Raw genomic sequence first — 24,791 nt, 5'->3', positions numbered from 1 at the left:
GAGGAGGCTTCCAGGGTCCTGTCTTCCCTATGTCAAGGTAATCGATCCATAACAGACTACTCTATTGAGTTTCGCACTCTTGCTGCCTCCAGTGGCTGGAACGAGCCGGCTTTGCTCGCTCGTTTTCTGGAGGGTCTCCGCGCAGAGGTAAAGGATGAGATTCTCTCCCGGGAGGTTCCTTCCAGCGTGGATTCCTTGATTGAACTCGCTATTCGCATTGAGCGACGGGTTGATCTTCGTCACCGAGCTCGTGGAAAGGAGCTTGCGTTCTCCGTTGCCCCCCTCTCCGCATCACTACCATCTTCCTCTGCCGGCTCGGGTGCTGAGCCTATGCAGCTGGGAGGTATCCGCATCTCGACTAAGGAGAGGGAACGGAGAATCACCAACCGCCTCTGTCTCTATTGCGGTTCTGCTGGTCATTTTGTCACTTCATGTCCAGTAAAAGCCAGAGCTCATCAGTAAGCGGAGGGCTACTGGTGAGCGCTACTACTCCTGTCTCTCCTTCAAGATCCTGCACTACCTTGTCGGTCCATCTACGCTGGACCGGTTCGTCAGCTTCCTGCAGTGCCTTAATAGACTCTGGGGCGGAGGGCTGTTTTATGGACGAGACCTGGGCTCGGGAACATGACATTCCTCTCAGACAGTTAAGGGAGTCCACGGCCTTGTTCGCCCTGGATGGTAGTCCTCTCCCCAGGATTCAGCGTGAGACGCTACCTTTAACCCTCACTGTTTCTGGTAATCATAGCGAAACCATTTCTTTTTTAATTTTTCGTTCACCTTTTACACCTGTTGTTTTGGGCCATCCCTGGCTAGTTTGTCATAATCCTTCCATTAATTGGTCTAGTAATTCTATCCTCTCCTGGAACGTCTCTTGTCATGTGAAATGTTTAATGTCTGCTATCCCTCCTGTTTCCTCTGTCTCTTCTTCACAGGAGGAGCCTGGTGATTTGACAGGGGTGCCGGAGGAATATCACGATCTGCGCACGGTGTTCAGTCGGTCCAGGGCCACCTCTCTTCCTCCACACCGGTCGTATGATTGTAGTATTGATCTCCTTCCGGGAACCACTCCCCCCCGGGGTAGACTATACTCTCTGTCGGCTCCCGAACGTAAGGCTCTCGAAGATTATTTGTCTGTAGCTCTTGCCGCCGGTACCATAGTCCCCTCCTCCTCTCCCGCCGGAGCGGGGTTTTTTTTTGTTAAGAAGAAGGACGGGTCCCTGCGCCCCTGCATAGATTATCGAGGGCTGAATGACATAACAGTGAAGAATCGTTATCCGCTTCCTCTTATGTCTTCAGCCTTCAAGATCCTGCAGGGAGCCAGGTTTTTCACTAAGTTGGACCTTCGTAACGCTTACCATCTCGTGCGCATCAGGGAGGGGGACGAGTGGAAGACGGCGTTTAACACTCCGTTAGGGCACTTTGAATACCGGGTTCTTCCTTTCGGCCTCGCTAACGCTCCAGCTGTCTTTCAGGCATTAGTCAATGATGTCCTGAGAGACATGGTGAACATCTTTGTTTTCGTTTACCTTGACGATATCCTGATTTTTTCACCGTCACTCCAGATTCATGTTCAGCACGTTCGACGTGTCCTCCAGCGCCTTTTAGAGAATTGTCTTTTTGTGAAGGCTGAGAAGTGCACTTTTCATGCCTCCTCCGTCACATTTCTCGGTTCTGTTATTTCCGCTGAAGGCATTAAGATGGATCCCGCTAAGGTCCAGGCTGTCATTGATTGGCCCGTCCCTAAGTCACGCGTCGAGCTGCAGCGCTTTCTCGGCTTCGCGAACTTCTATCGTCGTTTCATCCGTAATTTCGGTCAGGTGGCAGCTCCTCTCACAGCCCTTACTTCTGTCAAGACGTGCTTTAAGTGGTCCGTTTCCGCCCAGGGAGCTTTTGATCTCCTCAAGAATCGATTTACATCCGCACCTATCCTTGTTACACCTGACGTCTCTAGACAGTTCGTTGTCGAGGTTGACGCGTCAGAGGTGGGCGTGGGAGCCATTCTTTCTCAGCGCTCCCTCTCTGACGACAAGGTCCACCCTTGCGCGTATTTTTCTCATCGCCTGTCGCCGTCGGAACGTAACTATGATGTGGGAAACCGCGAACTGCTCGCCATCCGCTTAGCCCTAGGCGAATGGCGACAGTGGTTGGAGGGGGCGACCGTTCCTTTTGTCGTTTGGACTGACCATAGGAACCTTGAGTACATCCGTTCTGCCAAACGACTTAATGCGCGTCAGGCGCGCTGGGCGCTGTTTTTCGCTCGTTTCGAGTTCGTGATTTCTTATCGTCCGGGCTCTAAGAACACCAAGCCTGATGCTTTATCTCGTCTCTTCAGTTCTTCAGTAGCCTCCACTGACCCCGAGGGGATTCTCCCTGAGGGGCGTGTTGTCGGGTTGACTGTCTGGGGAATTGAGAGGCAGGTAAAGCAAGCACTCACTCACACTCCGTCGCCGCGCGCTTGTCCTAGGAACCTTCTTTTCGTTCCCATTCCTACTCGTCTGGCCGTTCTTCAGTGGGCTCACTCTGCCAAGTTAGCCGGCCACCCTGGCGTTCGGAGTACGCTTGCTTCCATTCGCCAGCGTTTTTGGTGGCCCACCCGGGAGCATGACACGCGTCGTTTCGTGGCTGCTTGTTCGGTCTGCGCGCAGACTAAGTCCGGTAACTCCCCTCCTGCCGGCCGTCTCAGGCCGCTTCCCATTCCCTCTCGACCGTGGTCTCACATCGCCTTAGATTTTGTCACCGGACTGCCTTCGTCAGCGGGGAAGACTGTTATTCTTACGGTTGTCGACAGGTTCTCTAAGGCGGCTCATTTTATTCCCCTTGCTAAGCTTCCTTCTGCTAAAGAGACGGCACAAATCATCATCGAGAATGTTTTCAGAATTCATGGCCTTCCGTCAGACGTCGTTTCGGACAGAGGTCCGCAATTCACGTCTCAATTTTGGAGGGAGTTTTGCCGTTTGATTGGGGCTTCCGTCAGTCTCTCTTCCGGCTTTCACCCCCAGTCTAACGGTCAAGCAGAACGGGCCAATCAGACTATTGGTCGCATCTTACGCAGTCTTTCTTTTCGCAACCCTGCGTCTTGGTCAGAACAGCTCCCCTGGGCAGAATACGCCCACAACTCGCTTCCTTCGTCTGCGACCGGGCTATCTCCTTTTCAGAGTAGCCTCGGGTACCAGCCTCCGCTGTTCTCATCTCAGTTCGCCGAGTCCAGCGTCCCCTCCGCTCAGGCTTTTGTCCAACGTTGCGAGCGCACCTAGAAGAGGGTCAGGTCTGCACTTTGCCGTTATAGGGCGCAGACTGTGAGGGCTGCTAATAAGCGTAGAACTAAGAGTCCTAGATATTGTCGCGGTCAGAGAGTTTGGCTCTCCACTCAGAACCTTCCCCTTAAGACCGCTTCTCGCAAGTTGACCCCGCGGTTCATTGGTCCGTTCCGTATTGCTCAGATCATTAATCCTGTCGCAGTTCGACTTCTTCTTCCGCGATATTTTCGTCGCGTCCACCCGGTCTTCCATGTCTCCTGTGTCAAGCCCGTTCTTCGCGCCCCCGCTCGTCTCCCCCCCCCCCCCCCCATCCTTGTCGAGGGCGCACCCATCTACAGGGTCCGTAGGATTTTGGACATGCGTCCTCGGGGCCGTGGTCATCAGTACCTAGTAGATTGGGAGGGGTACGGTCCTGAGGAGAGAAGTTGGGTTCCCTCTCGGGACGTGCTGGACCGTGCGCTGATCGATGATTTCCTCCGTTGCCGCCAGGTTTCCTCCTCGAGTGCGCCAGGAGGCGCTCGGTGAGTGGGGGGGTACTGTCATGTATTGTCATGTTGTGTCTTGTTTCTGTCCTTTCCCTTCACCCTGTCTCCCTCTGCTGGTCGTTATTAGGTTACCTTTTCTCCCCCTCTTTCCCCCAGCTGTTCCTTGTCTCCTCCTAACTACCTCGTCACCCCTTTTCCCACCTGTTCCCTTTTTCCCTCTGATTAGTCCTCTATATCTCTCTCTGTTTTTGTTTCTGTCTTTGTCGGATTCTTGTTTGTGTTATTCATGCCTGAACCAGACTATCGTCATGTTTGCTGCAACCTTGTCCTGTCCTGTCGGAATCTGCCGGTCCATCTGAGCCTACGTTTGTTTTGTTATTAAAGAAGCTCTGTTTACGTTAATTCGCTTTTGGGTCCTCATTCACGCACCTAACAGTAGAGGCATCCGAGAAGATGTGCAGCTCTCTTCTTTGAGTGGTAGACAAGGAGGCTGTGGTGTTCATCCTGTACTCAGTTAAGTTTTCTATCTGGGTTGTTGTCTTCATACCAGAGAAACCTTAAGTAATCTCTGTGATCCTCACGTACACCAAAACAGTAAATCATTTGTTACACATCTGCCGTTAGTGCAATACAATCCTTGCGGAAGCGCATTAGGATGCCCAAGAGTGTGTTGTTTAAGTCTGGACCACTGAGCAGAACGTTGTTAAGTGACACTCGTTGACGCTTAGCACTGGAGTCAAACACTACTCTTGTATTTTCAGGCTTTTGTGGATAGTGAACACCAAATATGGACAGATACCAGTGTTCTTTGTCTCCCTCTAGTGGTGGAGAAGGTTTGACTTGGTCGTTATCAGCATCTTTTGCATGAAGAACATTTCATGTCAGGCTTTTTGTCAAAAGTCCTGCGAAGTGATGTGAGACAGTTCATGACCTGCATGGCCTATCGTCTGGCATCATGTCGCAGTCTATCAGAGCAGGGAGAGTGAGCTGCATGTGTCCGTCTATAGACTCCACCATGAAGTTGACGACTCTCCTGCCTGAAGTCTCTTTTACCCCAGAACAGGTCTTCATGGTATATGGAGCAGAGTTGTCATTGATGTTGAAGAGATTCAAAAACGCTGTCTTGGCCAGAGATTTGTTGCTCTGTTCATCAAGCACTACATAAATATTGACGACTCTCTTTATTGTCCCAGCTGGATAAGATTTGACTAGGCATATTTTTGACTAAAATCAATTTGGATTTGCTTAACACTATTTTGGTTACTACATGATTCCATATGTGTTATTTCAAAGTTGTGATGTCTTCACTATTATTTCACAATGTAGAATATAGTAAAAATAAAGAAAACCCCTTAAAGAATATATAAAGAAAGAGAATTGTAGCCCTAGGAAGAATAAATAAAGACAATTGTGTAATGTACTGTAGTCTCCACGAACTATGAAATGCGTTATGTAGACAATAGTAAAGGCCTATTGTTGGCTACATGAGAAAAGGGTCTTTCTGACTCCAAATACACCAGTCTCCTAAAGAATTAAGAGAAAACAAGCATAGGAAAGGGTTTTGGCATTAATAAAAATAAAAAAACTATGTAAGGCTTCTATTATATAATTATTTTGGTGACAACCTGGTTAATTAACAATATTTGGTGTTATCATGTTTTTTAAAATATATATAAGTATTATTGGGACAACAAAAAGGCAGTTGCTCATCAAGCATTACTCAAATAACTTTGAAAAGATTGTTACAAAGTTTGACACCCGAAAAAGTTTGTTCCAATGAATGAAGTTGCACAATAATGTGTCTTTTCCTACGTATTAACTAGCACAAAATGTGTATATTTTCACTCAAATTAAGCCACATTAAAACCCACAAAAATACTTGAAATATGCTAAATTATTTTTGTACATATTTGCACGAAATGAGTGTGAGATTGTGTTGCAACACAACAAACCAATGTACAAACGTGTTTTACACCATTGGTTGAAACAATGTGATTATTAAAAAACACCATAATCTGTACATTTTTCCATTTCCACACGATTTCATTTCGAAAAACCTCACAAATTCAATAACTGTTGTCCTGAAATGATGAAACCCCACAGTAAATTGAATTGAGTAAATGTACCAACGAAAAAGTGATTCAAATACAACCATTCAATATAGGCTTCTGTGTTATTTTAAGCCTTTGCTAATAGAAGTAGATTCATTTTGCTAAAGTAGGGTTTTGCAGAACGATGAAGTGTCTCCATGAAAACGTATAGAATGGTAGAATTCTCGTCTGCAACTGTTTGAAACGATTCAATGTAGTAAGTGGTATTGTCACATTGGCATTTTAAGTTGCTAGCAAAAAAATCATACTCATGCATTCAGATACAGTCGTTATCTGTCTGAAAATTAAATTTCTTAAGTAATCCTGGTGCCTTTTGTTCCATGACAGAGTTTGACTAGAACGAGCAAATACAGTACCCTTCTCACTTGATATTAAATGACATATGCTGTCAAAACCATCTCTCTCTGTTGGGAAAAATAAATGTATGTAAATTAATGTGCTACACAATTCTTTGGCTACTTTAAAAGTTACAGCCTTTACCGACCTGTTGATAATGAGTGTCTTCAAATAACAAATGAATGTTGAATGTTGATGTACAAATTCTCTTGCAGGCCCTGCACCCGAAACGACCGCTCTAAGGTATCAAAATGAAAATGGTAATGGTCAGGCAAGATGTCAATTGTGTCCAGATTTAGACATTTTACAACCACTGTACATCTTCAAAATGTAGGTCAAACTAGAATTGTGATTTCATGGATCATCCTTCCTTGCATCTATAGTTCTGTGACGGTGGTTATTTTTTCAACCCCATCTCTCAGCTATTTACAAAAAGAGTGTTTGAGTGTGTGCTTTGGTTTAGTTTGAACTGCAGAGTTCCCCTTTAGAAAGTCGGTCTATAAAAAATGTATGCATAAAAGAAATGAATGGATGAATGCAGGCATGCGTGAATGAATTATTTAAGTGAATGAAAACAATATGAGAATAGTTGTACGTATTTTTTATTTAAATGTATTATAAATAAAACACGAATAAATAAATACATTGTGTATACATAAACATCCATCTACCAATATATATAAAATAAATAAATCAGTCATTCAGTCAATCGAGCAGCCGAACAGTCAGTCAGTCAGTATATATATCAGCCATCAATCTGTTAACCAGCCTGAGGAATATGTCACGTTTCCAATGATGATTATGTGGTTCTCCTCACGGCTTGACTCTGCTGTCGATGAATTTCTTGAACTGCACCAAGTTTTCGCGAATCTCCTTTCGCACAATCTCCCATGCGCATGCGCTGTGTTCCTGGAGAGCGGACAAGATAAACATTTTATGTCAGTCAACTCAACCACTGCAGGTGTTGTTGATCCAGCGCATCCATCGACATAAAAACGGCACTTGGCAATTCCAAGTTTCAAATGTGAGTTGTGGCATTGAAATGCGTCCTATTTGTGGTGATCTAGAACTTTTGCTCAGATTAATTTAGCCTCTATTCGAGGACATTTGAAATTGGACCCACCTTCTCTTTCAAGACGGTGTTCAGCTTGTTGAAATATGTTTTCAGAGTAACCGAACCTCCATCTCCAGAGGATTCCCAAACACCGCCCACAACCTGGAGACAATATACAATGCTGGTGAGGGCATGCATTTTGTCTTATGAGACGGCTATGAAAAGATTAGAAAATATTTGGTGTGTTTGAAGTGTTTAAATTATTTAAATATCAATGCCCACGATTGTCTGCCCCAAAATACACTGAGTGTACACCACATTAGTAACACGTTCATAACATTGAGTTTCACCCCGTTTTACCCTCAAAACAGCCTAAATTCGTCAGGGGCATGTGTTCCACGGCGATACTGGCCCATGTTGACTCCAATACTTCCCACAGTTGTGTCATGTTGGCTTGATGTCCATTGGGTGGTGGACCATTGTTCATACACAAGGGAAACGGTTGAGCATGAGAAAGCCAGCGGTGTTGCAGTTCTTGACACATTCAAACTGGTGCGCCTGGCACCTACATCCAAACTCCTACATCCAGACATATTTGTTCTTGCACATTCACCCTCTGAATGGCACACGTACACAATCCATTTCTCAATTGTCTCAAGGCTTAAAAATCCTTCTTTAACCTGTCCCCGCCCCTTCCTCCACACCAATAGGAGTGGGTCTAACAAGTGAGGGATCATTGCTTTCACCTGGATTCAGCTGGCCAGTCTATGTCATGGAAAGAGCAGGTGCTAATGTTTTGTTCACACAGCGTATAACCTATAGACTACACAAGAGGGATCGTACTTACACATAACTCTAAGTTTTGAACTTGACGATATATGACGTTTTGGAACATGTTAAGTTTTATTTTGTTCCACGTGACAGACGTCAGACTGTTGTTATATAATTGGTCCACATATCGCATAGCCTCCAATGCAACCACAGAGACGTCCTCACCCTGGATAAAATAAAACAGGGTTTTAGGCATTGGGTGTCTAAATAAATGGTTAAACTTCCAATTTACCATACTGTACTTTAGTTTATCAATATACTGAAGTGTATCCTACCTCTGTGTTCTTGTAAAGATCCTCTGGAAACATTTGTTCGACGTTTTCTTCTGCACACATAAGTGGAAAGAGTCCACCCTGAAATAGAATTCATATCAAAATCAAGAAGTAAACTATATTGTGATAGTAACCTTAAATGAAACTTTGTGATACAGAAAGTGAAAGTATTGCTTAAAAATAAGATTAGCTATAATGCAAAATAGAAATATAAATATTATTGCGAATTTTCGTCATAAATTTGTGCACATCAAATAGCGGACTGGTGCAGTTTAAATTCCTCACCATATCTGAGAGCAGGTCTATGCTCACATCGTTCAGCTTCCCCAACCTAAACTGCGTCCACCTGCAAGGTTTTGATGCTGCTGTGCCTTGGCAGAACAGAGTCAGGCAAATGCTCAACCATTTCAATACAGCCATGTTTCTTTAATAAGAACTTGAATGGAACAGCTATTATAAATGATTAACGACCGATTATCTTAATCTTGATTGATATGATACTTAGACTGTTGAAGTTGCCCATTTTATATAACCCAAGTATCGCTACGTAAAGGTATCAAAATCCCTTTGTGGTGAAGAAGGGTTTCATGGTTCAGACTTTCGCTTCCCTTTATAAACCCCAATTTTAGGGGGTAATTCTTAATTATGCTATTGTAAAACTAATCAAGAAAATGTTTGCCTATCAAGTTAACAGTTTTCATATGTAGAGAATTGCATTGGGGCAATGCATTTCATGCTAACATATTCAGCAGGTGTTAAAATGTAGGCCATATTGAATATTAAAAACTAAGAAAACCGTGGCTGATTTGTTATTTCTATAATACAATGCTACAGGGCTCTCTCCTATGAAATGAGGGCCATGTTTAGTAAATATGCTGTAGTTTTGGACATTGCACACCACATTTTTCAGATTCTGTGTAGAAAAGTATTTTTGATAGGAGTAGCATGGAGATCCCTTTTTGCTCACACTCGTTTAATCTGTTGTCTACTCTCTTTTAATCCGGTAGTGCAGTCTGAAATATTACTGTTCAGTGTTAATATTGCAAATATTTGAAATAACAAAACGTTTTATTAATAGAGTGACTGGTAGGGTTGAATGAAGACTAAAGCCGCCGCCTCTAAAATCGAGAGTAAAGTGCGGTGGTATTGCGGTGGTGTTGGCAGCATGCTGGGGAATTACTTTTCCTTTTCTCTTATGCGCTTCATTCTTATTAAATTGATTCGGTAAATTCCAAGAGGTCCTTTTAAAGTTGGTTCATTTTTGTTTAAAAAAAGAGTTATATATGCCCTAAATTTGCCTTGACGATAATGTGCGAATTTTACCGAATGCTAATGATGGTTGTAGCTATATTTTTCCAAACTTTTTTTAACCATGAAAATCTCATTCAGATATAAAATCATATGACAATGATGACTACGACGTTAATTGGAGGTGTAGGTTTCTGATTATGCCGTTTTTATGTTAAGACTTTATATTAGGTTACCTTGTAACCTAATGCCATTGATTGTTTTCAAACTTGAGATGAATTTCACATTACACATGTTGTTAAATGGGTCAACAGGTTTATTTCGGCAGCCTACAGTCGTGGTACGAAATAAATATATTACATCTGCTTATTTGTAGTGCATAGACTCCACTATGCTGTTGTTTTGAACTGCATATTGCATATGAACAAATTAATGCATGAAAGACTGAATGGATGAATTAATATGTAAATGAATACAAAACAATATGATAATAGATGCATGTTTTTTTCATTTAATTTTAATATAAATGAATTACAGAATAAATAAATACATAGCCTTCACATATAAATAAATCAGTCAGACAGTAAATATATAATCCATCAATCTATTAACCAGCCTCAGGTACATGTCACATGTCTCTGATGATGATTATATGGATTGTCCAACAGACCGCTTCTTCCTCACTGCTTGACTCTGCAGTGGATTTCGTCACCGCTTGACTCTGCTGTCAAGGAATTTTTTTAACTGCACCTGTTTGTAGCAAACCTAAGCCCCCAAGATCGTACATGCTCATGTGCTGTGTTCCTGGAGCTCAGACAATACATTCATTTTTTAGTCAACTCAGCCACAGCAGGTGACGCGCTTACGCATCCTTCGACTAAAACGGCGTTTGGAAGTTCCATGTTTCACATGTGAGTTGTGGCAGCAAAATTCATCCGATTTGTGGTGATCTTTTCCTGTGATTAATTTATCCTCTTTTCGAGGACATTTGATATTGGACCCACCTTCTGTTTCAAGACGGTGTTCAGCTCGTCGACATATGTTTTCATGATTCGTTACCAGAAGTAACCGACCCTCCATCTCCTGAGGATGCCCCAACACCACACCCGACCTGGAGACAATATAAAATGGTGGATAGTGAAATAGTTCTGTATTAAGTCAAGTTCTGACAATATTAGGCAAAAAATAATTTAGATTAAATTACAAATTAAAGACCTGTGACAAGTATTGTCTGCCCCCCAAATATAGCTTAGGCTACCACGAGGGATCATACTTACTTTCTTAACTTAACTAGGTCATCTGTTTCTGAACAGGTTCAGTGTTTCCTTGTTCCACGTGACAGGAGTCAGGCCATTAAATAATTGGGCCGTATGTCCCGAAGCCTCTAATGCAACCAGAGAGGTCCTCGCCCTGCATGATAGAAAACAGGGTTTTAGGCATTAGGGTGTCTCATAAATTCCATGTTTAAACTATCAATTTATCATTTTGAAATGGTAAAAAATCATACGCTATATTTTAGGCTATCAAAATCTTGCTATATGATACTGAAGTGTATCCTGCCTGTGTGTTCTTGTAAACATGCTGTGGAAACATGCGCTCGACTTTTCCTTTAGACACAGAGCTGGAACGTGTCCACTCTGAAATAAAGTTATATCAATGTCAAAAAGTGAACTGTATTGGAATAGTAACCTTACATTAAACTGTGTCCACTTGCACCGGTCGGAGTCAGCTGTGCCTCGGCAGAGCAGTCAGGCATATACTCAACTATTTCAATAGAACCATGTTTCTTTTGATATAATTTAAGTGTAACAGACTTTCGAAATGATTAACAACCAATTATCTTTATCTTGATTCGATATGATACCTACATTGCTGAAATTGTCCATCATATAATTATCCCTGGTACTGCTGTACTTTGAGGTATAAAACATTCCTTTGTGTTGAAGAAGGCTGCATGGTTCAGGCTTTCGCCTGGTTTTATAAGCCAATTTTTTTAGTGGGTGATTCTTAATTATGCTATTGTGAAATTAATAAGAATGATTTTTTTGTCCAGCAAGTTAACAGTTTTCATACATGTCTTTGCGGAGAATGTATTGGAGCAATGCATTTCATGAGGTCAGACAGACAGCAGTAAATCAGCAGGCAAAATGTTACATGAAAAACTAATAAAACAGTTGCCTATTTCTACAATGTTGCAGGGCTTCATTTTAGCAAATGGGGGCCATGGTCAATATTGTGGACATTGCTCACCACATTTTTCAGATTCTGTGTAGGGTTAACCAGACAGTTGTTTCAATAGGCGTAGCACAGCAATCACATGTTGCTGTTGTGACTTTCTTTTAATCAGGTAGATCAATCTGAAGCATGACTGTTCAGTGTTTATATTGCACATCTTTGAAAAGTAGACACATTTTATTGACAGAGTGACTGATAGTGTTGAATGAAAGCTGAAGCCGACCCGCCTCTAAAATCGAGAGTAATATGCTGTGGTATTGGCTTTACTCTTAATTTTCTCTCATGCGGTTCATTCTTAATACATTGTTTCTGCAAATTCCAACTTTATACAGTTTGTTCATTTCTGGTTAAAAAAATTGTATTTGCCCCAGATTAGCCTTTATTGGGCGCTGACCAAGACGACGAAAATGATGACGATGACGTTTGAGTTTGGCCTAATGTGAATGAGCAGGAAAATCACATTGATATGTCGTCTCATATAATGATGCTGATGATGATGCTGATGTGATGATGACGACGACGTTCATTGGAGATGTAGGTTTCTGATTATGCAGCTTTTATATTAAGTATTTATCTTATGTAACTGTTAAAATGAACTGGTAATGGCATTGATAGAACAACATTGTATGCCTATCAACAAATTAAGTCGTATAGGAGCTCAAAGTACAACGTTCAAAACAGGCCCGCCCTGTCCAGTGTTAAAACACACTTCATTGACAAAAAGGATTTTCAATATAACTACATTTTGAGAAGATACATTTGACTTTCCTTAATGGATTCGTAGGCTATAGGACTAATAGTACTGACACCCATATGACCTGAGCATGTTTAATACAAATCTGAATGTTCACACATGGACAGACTGGGCTACAGAATGAGCACTCAGATTAATAATATTTAAAAGTATACAAATGTTTATTAACTTAACATTTGATGATTTTCAAATAGATACATCAATAAATTCATAAATAGGCATACATAAATAAATAACATTGATAAATAAATAAATAAATACATGTTTAATATTGCTATTTGACGTTGCACATTACATGATTGTAGAATAGTAGGCTTTTAAAATCAAGCACAATTCTAAAACTCAATTGTAAAAAAGTTCTGCAAGTTCAAATTCATGTTCTGTTGGCCCACAGAAGGCTATCAGAGTTGTGTTCCAGAATTAACTGTAGGGTGTATGGAGGGTAATACTGGTAATGAAGGGTAAAATTGTCCAAATTGTCTATTTGTTTTTAACCTATAGTCTACCTTTTCTTTTAGGACTGCTGCAATGTGCCCAAAGTACGTATTCAGTACTTCTGCCCTGATGAGATAATCACTTGTATCCACAAATTTGGATATCATAGAATTACATGGATATATCTTATGTAAAATGTTGAAGTAGTCACGGGGAACTACGTGTGTGAGGATTGGAATCAGGCGCAGGGAGTTCCGCGGGGAAAAGTGCACTTTAATACGGCACAAACAAACAAGCCCACAACACAAGGCGCGAAATATATGGACCACCCAAAACCACAGGGTACCAGGTCCAGAACACGAACACATCTAACTAAAAAAAGGGCGGGTAAACCTACTTTTAAATAAGGAAGCCCATCAAGCACACACAAATAGACACAGGTGCAACTAATAAGACAAAACAAACAGACAACGAAAAAGGGATCGGTGGCGGTTAGTAGGCCGGTGACGAGGACCGCCGAGCACCGCCCGAACAGGCAGGGGAGCCAACTTCGGCGGAAGTCGTGACAGAAGTGCACTTCCTTAACTTTGTTGGTATACAGTATTTGTAAGGCGTTAACCATGCATTTTTCCAGACAATGTCAGGAATAAGCATGTTCCATAAAAACTTTCCTCTCAGTGTAAGTTGGTTTTGTGAATTAAGAATTTGTCTTATATATTTATTACAACAATATTTATCAAGTAAGCCCACGCCTTCCATTCTGAGTTCTGGATAAACTTTGTGATCATTCCCAAAACTCAGATGAGTTTTCATTAGTGTAGTTAGACCACTGGGAATGGCTTTGGTCACAGAAATAAACTCTCTGAAAGGTATTGGAAACTCGTTCAATGTTATAAATTGTTCATATGTGAGAATATTACCCTTGTTGTCGAAAATATCAAGAACAAAATCAATATTCCTCTCATGCCAGCTGGGGTAGAACAATGACTTATTCCTTACAGTTATGTCTGAATTATTCCACAAAAGAGCTTTATGTGGGGAAAAATTGTTCAGGAAACATATTTTCCAGGCCATTAAAGCTTGTTGATGAAACCTAGCCAATTTAGCAGGTAATCTTTCAGGAATAAAATTACATTTCAGTAAAAATGGAAGACCTCCCAATTTATTAAATACATTATTTGGAATGAAATACCATATTTAATCAGTATTGATCAAACATTCTTTCAACCAGTTTATCTTGAAAGTGTTATTTATGTCAACAAAATCCAACACTTCTAGACCACCCATAGATCTTTTGTTAGAAAGAACAGGGTTTCTATTGTTTGTGAGACTTTTTTTTCCAGATGAAGTCCAGAAAGGTCTGATTGATCTCTTTACAAGTAGCTGGATTTACACATAACGATAATGAGGGGTTCACAAAACGAGACCGTCCCTCTGCCTTGGACAGTAGTACTCTCCCAAGTATAGAAATATCTCTTTGTAGCCAATTATTACATATATTTTTAGTTCTCTTAATTTTAGAAGAGAAATTAAAATGTTGTCTGACTAAGTGTTTTTTTGACAGATGTATTCCTAAATATTTAACACAGTCCTTTACAGGAATATTTTATATTTATTTATCATCAGAGTCAAATAAACATACGATTTCACATTTAGAAACATTCAGCATTAATCCTGATATTGAATATATCTGCGTTTTCTGTGAAAAATAAGGTGAGAATCTGTCTCACTTGTTCTTTGATTGTAAATTTGTGTCAGAATTTTGGGAAAACCTTGCAAAAATACTTATTTACCATTATGTACACTGTCTATGTTTTTGACATGAAAGATATCATTATGTTACTTTTGCAATGATAACAAGACCACTGAAATGATTGTTATTTTTTTAATTCTTGTTGCCAAATACTTCATACACAGACAAAAATTCCAAAATTCTATACCAAAATTACACATTTTTCTGATTGAATTCAACTATCTTATTAAAACATTAACCCTGGTAAATAACAACAAGAATAACATCTCCCTGAATCATTAAAATAAGATTCTTTCAGAGTAAATACAATAGCACCATTTTTTGTATTTTTAAAATTATTTTATTGATATTTTTTGATTGTTTGAGTATTTTCTTGTTAATACCTGTGTTTTGTTTTGTTAGACATGTTTGATGTAGCAATGTAAGTTGATTTTTGTATAAAAATAATAATAATAACAATAATCACTTGTATCCACACTGCCCATCATCTGCCAGAAAGAAAAAGGCAGGCGATGAATAATAATAACAAATTTCACAATACCACAATTAAACAGTTAACCTATCTGTGTTGGCATAGTAACTCACGCATTTGCTCTCTTCAATCTGGCGGTATACAATATTCTGAAAATTCTCCAATTTATGTTGGTCCCACTTAGTAGGCAGGTCGTCAGCTCCAAACAATGTGTCGATGTTCTTCAATGTCTCATAAATAGCCTTAGCACCACTGCTGCTCAACTGAAACGGACAACAACAATAATACAACAAAAACAAATGTCAGTTTAAAGTCTACTTCTACTTTCTAATCCTAACGGTTGCAAATACTCTCATGTACCTCCTGTATATAGCCTCGTTATTGTTATTTTATTGTGATAGTTTATTATTTTATTTTTTTATTTTTAGCAACGATTTTCTTACTTACTTAAAAAAAAACTGCAATGTTGGTTAAGGGCTTGTAAGCATTTCACCTTACGGTCTGGTCTTACACACCTGTTGTATTCAGCGTACGTGAGAAATACAATTTTATTCTACATTAAAATTCCTTCAAATAGAGGCAAAATTAATCATAAGAAAAGTTCTAGATCACCACAAATCGGATGCATTTCGCTGCCCCAACTCACATATGACACTTGGAACTTCCAAGCGCCGTTATGGTGTATTCGGATGCCTTGGCGCAGCACCTGCTGTGGTTGAGTTGACTGAAAAAAATGATATTGTATGTTTTCTCTCAGGAAAACAGTGCATGCTGCGAATGCTGAGATCGTGTGAGATGAGGTTCGCTACAAACCGGTGCAGTTCAATAAAAGCCGCGAGGAAGACAGCAGAGTCAAGCCGTGAGGAAGAACCATACATAGAATCATAATTGGAGACGTGCCATATTCCTGAGAATGGCTAATAATGTAGATTGATGCCTGACATATTTACTGAATGACTGACAGGCTGCTAGATAGACTGAATGACTTATTTATAAATATTGGTTGATTGATGCGTATGCCATGTATTTGTTTATTTAGAACAAATTAAATATTATTTTCATTATTCATTCGTTCATTCATTCATTCATTCATTCATTCATTCATGCAATCATTTGTTTACTGACTTTTAAAGGGGCCATCTGCAAACAACACCAAAGTAGTCGCTCAACCACTATTTTGGTAAATACAGTGCCTTCGGAAAGTATTCAGACCCCTTGACTTTTCCTACAGTTTGTTAGGTTACATACTAAAAACCTGTTTTCACATTGCCATTATGGGGTATTGTGTGTAGATTGCTGAGGATGCTTTTTGTATTTAATCCATTTTAGAGTACAGCTGTAATGTAACAAAATGTGGAAAAAGTCAAAGGGTCTGAATACTTTCCAAAGGCACTGTAGCTGACAGATGGGGTTGGAGAAAAATAACTACTGTCACAGAGCTATAGGTCCAAGGAATGATCACCCATGAGACAAAACTGACATAAACTGACATGGAATTGTTTTAAGATGGTCAAATCATGGATCATTTGTCTATTTCATTTAGAATTTTAGAACCCCTTCGGGTATCTTTTTTTCCTTCAGAATATTGAATTTGGCCAGCCCCATAGAAACACATTGAAAAACATATCCATAAATGGCAAACAAGACAGTCAAAAAATGTATCATTAGGAATAAGGTTTTGAAGTGTTTTGAAGTGTCTGCCCTATATCTAGGAGATATAAGAAAGCTCAGGAAATATATAAACATTTTATGACACATATTTATGACACATATTTAACCCTTTTTTTTTTGGTAGGCACAAAACTACCTCCAATCTTCCATTCATTTTTTTAACCAGTACTGGTTACCTTTAGACGAGTCCTGTGAAACTTGAAGGAGTTATAGAGCGAAACGAGAATCTCCCCTTTCTACAGTGGGGTCACATTCATTTGTTGCCCAAACAGTTCAGACGCTACAAACAGGAGTTGGCACATCAATGGTAACGACTTCGTGAGGAGACCGATTTGGTCTGACAGACAACGCTCTAGTTCTGCCCACATTCCATTGTGGAAGTGCAACACGGAAGTGCGACATCGGCAGGTGTCCAAGATATCTCCAGCTTAAACTGACGGGTTTTGATGGGGATTTTTTCATTACATTACTTAATAACTTCTTTGCCACACTATGTATGGATGCAACATTTCAGATTATCAGTGATGTGTACGCCAAGGAACTTGGAGCTTTTCACCAGGTCCTGTCGATGTGGATGGGGGCGTTCTCCCTCTGCAGCCTCCTGAAGTCCGATCAGCTCCTTTGTTTTGTTGATGTTGTGAGAGAGGTAATTTTCCTGGCACCACTCCACCAGGGCTCTCACCTCCTCCCTGTATGCTATCTCATCATTTTCGAGAATCAGGCCCATCACTGTTGTGTTGTGTGCAAACTTAATGATTGAGTCAGACCCAGGGCCCCTAGCTTGGAAAGCACTATGGTGTTGAAGGCTGAGCTGTAGTCAATTAATAGCATTCTTACATAGGCATCCCTCTTGTCCATATGGGAAAGGGCAGTGTGCAGTGTGATGGCGATTGGATCATAATTGGATCTATTGGGGCGGTATGCAAATTGAGTGGATGCAGGGTGTCGAGTAAGGTGAAAGTGATATGATCCTTAACTAGCCTTTCATAACTAGAAGTTGACCGATTATGATTTTTCAACACGATACTGATTGTTGGAGGACCAAAAAAAGCCGATACCGATTATTAGGCCAATTTTTTAAAATGTATATATATATATATATATATATATATTTGTAATAATGGCAATTACAACAAAGACAATTACAACAATACTGAATGAACAATTAACACGTATTTTAACTTAATATAATGCATAAATAAAATCTATTTAGTCTCAAATAAATAATGAAACATGCTCAATTTGGTTTAAATAATGCAAAAACAGTGTTGGAGAAGAAAGTAAAAGTACAATATGTGCCATGTGAAAATGCTAACGTTTAAGTTCCTTGCTCAGAACATGAGATCATATGACAGCTGCTGGTTCAATATTCCCAGTTAATATGTTTTAGGTTGTAGTTATTATTAGGAATTATGAAGAATTAACCATTTCTCTCTATACCATTTGTAATTCATGTACATTTGACTATTGGATGATCGAATAGGCACTTTACTATTGCCAGCCTAATCTCAGGAGTTGTCACGATCATCGTAATGATGTGACCAAGGCGCAGCGTGAATAGAGTTCCACATATTTTTTATCAACTGAAACTCACTGAAACAAAACAGCAAACAACCAAACTAAATGTGAAGCTACTAGTGTGCACACAGGCACCTAACTGTAGACAAGATCCCACACCAGAAAGTGGGAAACAGGGCTGCCTAAATACGATTCCTAATCAGAGACAATGATAAACAGCTGAGTCTGATTGGGAACCATATCAGGCCAACATAGAAATACAAAAAACCCTAGACATACAAAACCCCAGACATACAACACTAGAGTACCCACCCTAGTCACACCTTGACCTAACCAAAATACATAGAAAACAGAGATATCTAAGGTCAGGGCATGACAGGAGTTGATAGGCTTGAAGTCATAAGCAGCTCTGTGAAGCAAGCATTACTAAGAGCTGCTGGCAAATGCAGTAAAGTTTGAATGAATGCTTACGAGCCTGTTGCCGCCTACCACCGCTCAGTCAGACTGCTCTATCAAATCATAGACCTAATTAGTTCAAATCCTAAGCTACGCCTCGCTCAGACAGTCTGTGTTTTTCCACTATACAGACACATTGTTTAACCTAATTCTGACTAAAACTACACACATCATCAGATTATAATTTTATGATTCTAATCAATTTCATACAGTTGTAAGGTTTCAGAGTGGAATTATTTTATCATTATCTTTCAACATATACATTATTTTATCAGAATATGAAGGCTGCCTGGGACAAGAAAAATCTGGGGCCTCCCGGATGGCGCAGTGGTTAAGGGCGCTGTAATGCAGCGCCAGCTGTGCCAGCTGTGCCATCAGAGACTCTGGGTTCGCGCCCAGGCTCTGTCGTAACCGGCCGTGACCGGGAGGTCCATGGGGCGACGCACAATTGGCCTAGCGTCGTCCGGGTTGGGGAGGGCTTGGTCGGTAGGGATGTCCTTGTCTCATCGCGCACCAGTGGCGGGCCGGGCGCAGTGCACGCTAACCAAGGTTGCCAGGTGCACAGTGTTTCCTCCGACACATTGGTGCGGCTGGCTTCTGGCTTGGATGCGCGCTGTGTTAAGGCGCAGTGCGCTGTGTTAAGAAGATAGTAGCTACTACAACAATTGGACACCATGAAATTGGGGAGAAAAAGGGGTAAAAAAATAAAATAAAAAAATCTGGACGATTTCCTGAACATTCAATTTGAGAACCTTAATTTCTGTGTAAGTAACGAGTCCATTTAAAGTATAGTCCCTGTTTCGACACCAAATGTTCGATGTATAATAATAATTTATTATGCTTATGTTGTATCAATAGAAGGGGAAGGGTCCTAGACTACAGATTAGCAATATATATATATTCATTATAAGGTTTAATATTGTTCCACTATTCCTTTCTAGTCTCTGCCTCCTATAAAGACACGGTCTGAGAGATGTGTGTTATTGCAGTCAAAACAGGGTGTCTGTGAGGAAGCGCCACAAGGCTAAAAGAGATTCATAGACATCGAACCCTGCAGGGGAGTGAAAGAGATAAGAGACTAGTCAGACATACCACTATAAATCAACTTGGGGAGTGGACATTTACTGCTGAGCCTTTAGATAACACTGAAACTATTGTTTGTATAGTTGTGTATGCATGGACTGGTCTCATGAGTAGAAGGTAATGACATAGGCAGTGACATCACTAGGGGTTGACTGCAGGCATAATAGAACAACTTGGACCCTTTACTATTTTGCAGATCTTACTCGGAAACATGCGTGCTATGTTCCCGTTGTCAACTTCTGTCTGCAATTGCATTAATAAAGTTTTTGATTGATTTACTTAAAGATATCAAATCAAATCAATATAACAGATCAATTATAATCAATTATAACAGAACATGGCCAAGATGTTCAAATGTTCATAAATGACCAGCATGGTCGAATAATAATAAGGCAGAACAGTTGAAACTGGAGCAGCAGCACGGCCAGGTGGACTGGGGACAGCAAGGAGTCATCGTGTCAGGTAGTCCTGAGGCATGGTCCTAGGGCTCAGGTCCTCAGAGAGAGAGAAAGAGAGAATTAGAGAGAGCACACTTAAATTCACAGAGGACACCGAATAGGACAGGAGAAGTACTCCAGATATAACAAACTGACCCTAGCCCCCCGACACATAAACTACTGCAGAATAAATACTGGAGGCTGCTATTGTCTGAATGCTAATTTCACAAATGAGCCAATGATTAACAAGGAACAAACCCCAACAAGGTGTAGACTACTAACTGTACAAGTGAGAAAATCTATGTGGGCTATTATGTTCAATTGGAGGCTAATGTTTTAATCTTGTCCAACAGGTATCACCTGCCAAGAAACCTGAGAGGAGACTGAAACACTACTTCAAGAAGTTGAGGTTCTGAGAAAATTAGTGAGTTCGATTTCGAATGGCAATGTGTTTAATACATGGAATTAAATTAATATAAACTTGGCTAAACAGGAGCAGTTTTGAAACACTTTTGTGCTCTGGGGCCATACAGTATGTGTCAAGTGTCTCAGAGAAGTGCTGATCTAGCATCAAGCCTCCTCTGTCCTTATTTATAGTGACCTAAAATGCACAACTGATCAAAAATAAGCACTCCTACTCTGAGAATCTTAATTTATTATTATTATTATTATTATTATTATTATTATTATTATTATTATTATTATTATATACTGCACCAGGCCTTTCTTTGTTGTTCAAGACAATATGATCATTATAATGGCCAGAAAGTCCAAACCACTAATATTGACATTTTCTTTTGTTTTTCAGAACTACAGTCCACAGTCTTGGGAGCTCATTAGGAAAGAGACGAAACGTCATCTGCAACGATTGGTACGCCCTTACCAGTTTATTTACAATCATGTGGGACCCTGTTAGTCTCTTTACTATATTTAGATCCATAAATGGTTGTTTTTTATTATTATAAATTCCTATTTACGTTTTGCATTTCCTTTTTGTGCATGTGTTGAATAGAACTGTATTGCCTGTCTACTTGTAAAACCTGTGGAAAAATGAATATTGAAAATGTGAATTAAAAAAAGGATTTTGTGTGAAATCTCCAAATGTCATTCTTGTCTAAAACCAATGAAAGTGGATTTATCTAACCATCTGAGGGGATGCAGATTAAACTTGTTGCTGATAGTCAGTCACAGTCACGTGATAATTCTACTTTAAGTTTATACACCAGATGACTAATCGAACATCTTATGCTGCTATAACAGCCTCCACTCTTATGGGAAGGTTTTCCACTAGATGAAACTTGGAACATTGCTGTGGGGACTTGTTTCCATTCAGCCACAAACATTAGTGAGGCTGGGCACAGATGTTGGACATTTAGGCCTGGCTCGCAGTCGGCATTCCAAATCATCTCAAATGTTTTCAATAGGGTTGAGATCAGGGCTCTGTGCAGGCCAGTCAGGTTCTTACACGCCGATCTTGACAAACCATTTCTGTACGGACCTTGCTTTATGCACGGAGTCATTGTCATGCTGAAACAGGAAAGGGTCTTCCCCAAACTGTTGCCAAAGTTGTGTGGTGGATATTATAAAATAACAATTTGCTGGAGCCCAAGTCAAGCTAAGATTTGTTATTTCTCTGAGCTCAGAGGGAATAACAGATTTACACTGCACAATGTAGGCAGTCTGAATTCCGAAGCAATGAGTGATGAGAACATATTTTTTTATAGTTTCCTGTCCTTGGGTGGGACTTTATCCATGCAAGGACACAGGTGCAAGCTGGTTTGCAACACAGGATGATACTCCCAAGAATAGGACATGATAATTGGACAGTTTTGCACAGTTTTACAAGGTTAGTCACATACTCAGGTGGGTGGACACATACAATTAAAATGTGCCATTACAGTTGGAAGCACAGAATCGTCTAGCATGTCATTGTATGCTGTAGTGTTAAGATTTCCCTTCATTGGAAGCTTACTAGCCCAAACCATGAAAAATACCCCTCGACCATTATTCCTCCTCCACCAAACTTTTCAGTTGGTACTATGCATTCGGACAGGTAGCATTCTCCTAGCATCCGCTAAACCCAGATTCATCTGTCAGACTGCCAGATGGTGAAGCATGATTCATCATCCTATGACGGTGCCACGTTGACAGTCACTGAGCTCTTCAGTAAGGCCATTATATTGCCAGTGTTTGTCTACAGAGATTGCATGGCTGTGTGCTTGATTTTATACACCTGTCAGCAACTGGTGTGGCTGAAATTAGCCGAATCCACTAAATTGATGGCGTGTCCACATACATTTGAATATATAGTGTATATTCTATTTGTTTTGTTTCTTTTTATTAATGTGTTTTTGTACTTTGTGGGGGGTTACTGTTTTTCTTGTTTGTTTTCATCTGTCAATCACACTGGGGCAGTGGGCAGAAAGGGGAGATCTGGGTGAGGAATAGAGGATCATTTGGGGGACCAGGAACTTTTAGCTCCCACTTGCCATTGTGGGATGTTTATTTATAAAGACTTTCCATTGTATTAAACACCTTAATGAATGTCTTACTATAATTGGTGTGAAAATAAGAAAAAACACATGGAAAGGAAAAATTGAAAAAAAAAAAAACAATACATTCAAAAGATAATACTTTAGTCCCCCTGAACGAGATGGTAGGCAAAACATAGAAATAACAATTGATTTAGCTGAGTGATATATCAAAAATAAATATAACTTTTAAGTGGCATCCTAATACAGTATCTCTCAATTAATAAATTAGGTCAATTCCTTTATGACTTTAGAAAAAAATATGTATTACATAGGCCTACGAGGCAGCCCACAGTCCTTTCATAAAACTTGGAATTCCTGGATAGAATAGATTCTCATGGAGACACTACGTCGTTCTACAAAACGCTACTTTGGCAAGATGAAGCAACTTCAATAGCAAAAGGTTAAAATAGCACAGAAGCCTATATTGAATGGTTTTATTTGAATCCCTTTATCGCTGCTACATTTACTCATTTCAATTTATTGTGGGGTTTTATCATTTCGGGAAAACAGTACCTGGGAGGTTGTTCGAAATGAAAATCCTGTGGATATTCAATAAATGAATCAATCAAATGTATTTATAAAGCTCTTTAGACAGCAGCACGTCACAAAGTGCTACACATAAACCCAGCAAAAAAAACAAACAGCAAGCATATTGAAGAACTGACAGATTCTACTCGAGTCTATATGCACTACAAATGCACTACAAATTAGCAATGTAATATATTTATTTCTTACCACGACTGTAGGATGCCGAAATAAACCTATTGACCCATTTAGCAACATTTGTAATTAACTGACTGCACAAATGCATCGAAATTCATCTCAAGTTTGAAAATAATCACTAATTTGTTGATTGGCCAACAATCTTGAACAATCAATGCCATGATCAGATAGTTAGTTCATTGTTACAAGGTAACCTAATATAAAGGCTTAACATAAAAACTGCATAATCAGACAACTACACCTCCAATTAACATCATCATCATCCTATGAGTCTACATCTGAATGGGACTTTCATGGTTAAAAAAAAGTATAGAAAAATACAGCCATAACTATCATTAGCATCATCGTCATTCACATTAGGTCAAATTCACACATCATCGTCAAGGCAAATTTAGGGCATATACTATTTTTTTAAACAAAAATTAACAAACTTTAAAAAGACCCCTTGGAATTTACCGAATCAATTTAATAAGAATGAAGCGCATAAGAGAAAAGCAAAAGTAATTCCCCTGCGTGCTGGCAACACCACCGCAATACCACCGCAAAATACTCTCGATTTTAGAGGCGGCGGCTTTAGTCTTCATTCAACACTACCAGTCACTCTATTAATAAAACGTTTTGTTATTTCAAACATTTGCAATATTAACACTGAACAGTAATGATTCAGACTGCACTACCGGATGAAAAGAGAGTCGACAACAGATTAAACGAGTGTGAGCAAAAATCTCAGTGCTACTCCTATCAAAAAAAAAAAAAACGTTTCTACACAGAATCTGAAAAATGTGGTGTGCAATGTCCAAAAGTACAGCATATTTATATTGAACATTGCCCTCATTTCATAGGAGAGAGCCCTGTACCATTGTATTATAGAAATAAAAAATAACCATGGTTTTCTTAGTTTTTAATATTCAATATGGCCTACATTTTGACACCTGCTGAATATGTTAGCATGCAATGCATTGCTACAGTGCAATTCTCTACATATGAAAACTGTTAACTTGATAGGCAAACATTTTCTTGATTAGTTTTACAATAGCATAATTAAGAATTACCCCCTAAAATTGGGGTTTATAAAGGGAAGCGAAAGTCTGAACCGTGAAACCCTTCTTCACCACAAAGGGATTTT

General features: G+C 39.9%; 1 protein-coding gene across 1 annotated transcript; it reads right to left on the bottom strand.

Annotated features, from left to right (window-relative positions):
- Positions 1–6,777: 6,777 nt before the first annotated feature.
- On the bottom strand, positions 6,778–8,797 carry ifn3 (type I interferon 3). Its single transcript, NM_001160502.1, is given in 5 exon segments — positions 6,778–7,098; positions 7,313–7,405; positions 8,091–8,240; positions 8,350–8,427; positions 8,632–8,797. Coding segments are annotated over 5 exon segments (552 nt in total). The 5' UTR covers positions 8,767–8,797; the 3' UTR covers positions 6,778–7,002.
- Positions 8,798–24,791: the final 15,994 nt, after the last annotated feature.

The sequence above is a fragment of the Oncorhynchus mykiss genome, chromosome 12 (genome assembly GCF_013265735.2).
Source record: "Oncorhynchus mykiss isolate Arlee chromosome 12, USDA_OmykA_1.1, whole genome shotgun sequence".
Classification (NCBI taxonomy): domain Eukaryota; kingdom Metazoa; phylum Chordata; class Actinopteri; order Salmoniformes; family Salmonidae; genus Oncorhynchus; species Oncorhynchus mykiss.
The sequence above is the reverse complement of the archived record's forward strand: the minus strand, read 5'-3'. Positions and strand labels throughout refer to the sequence as shown.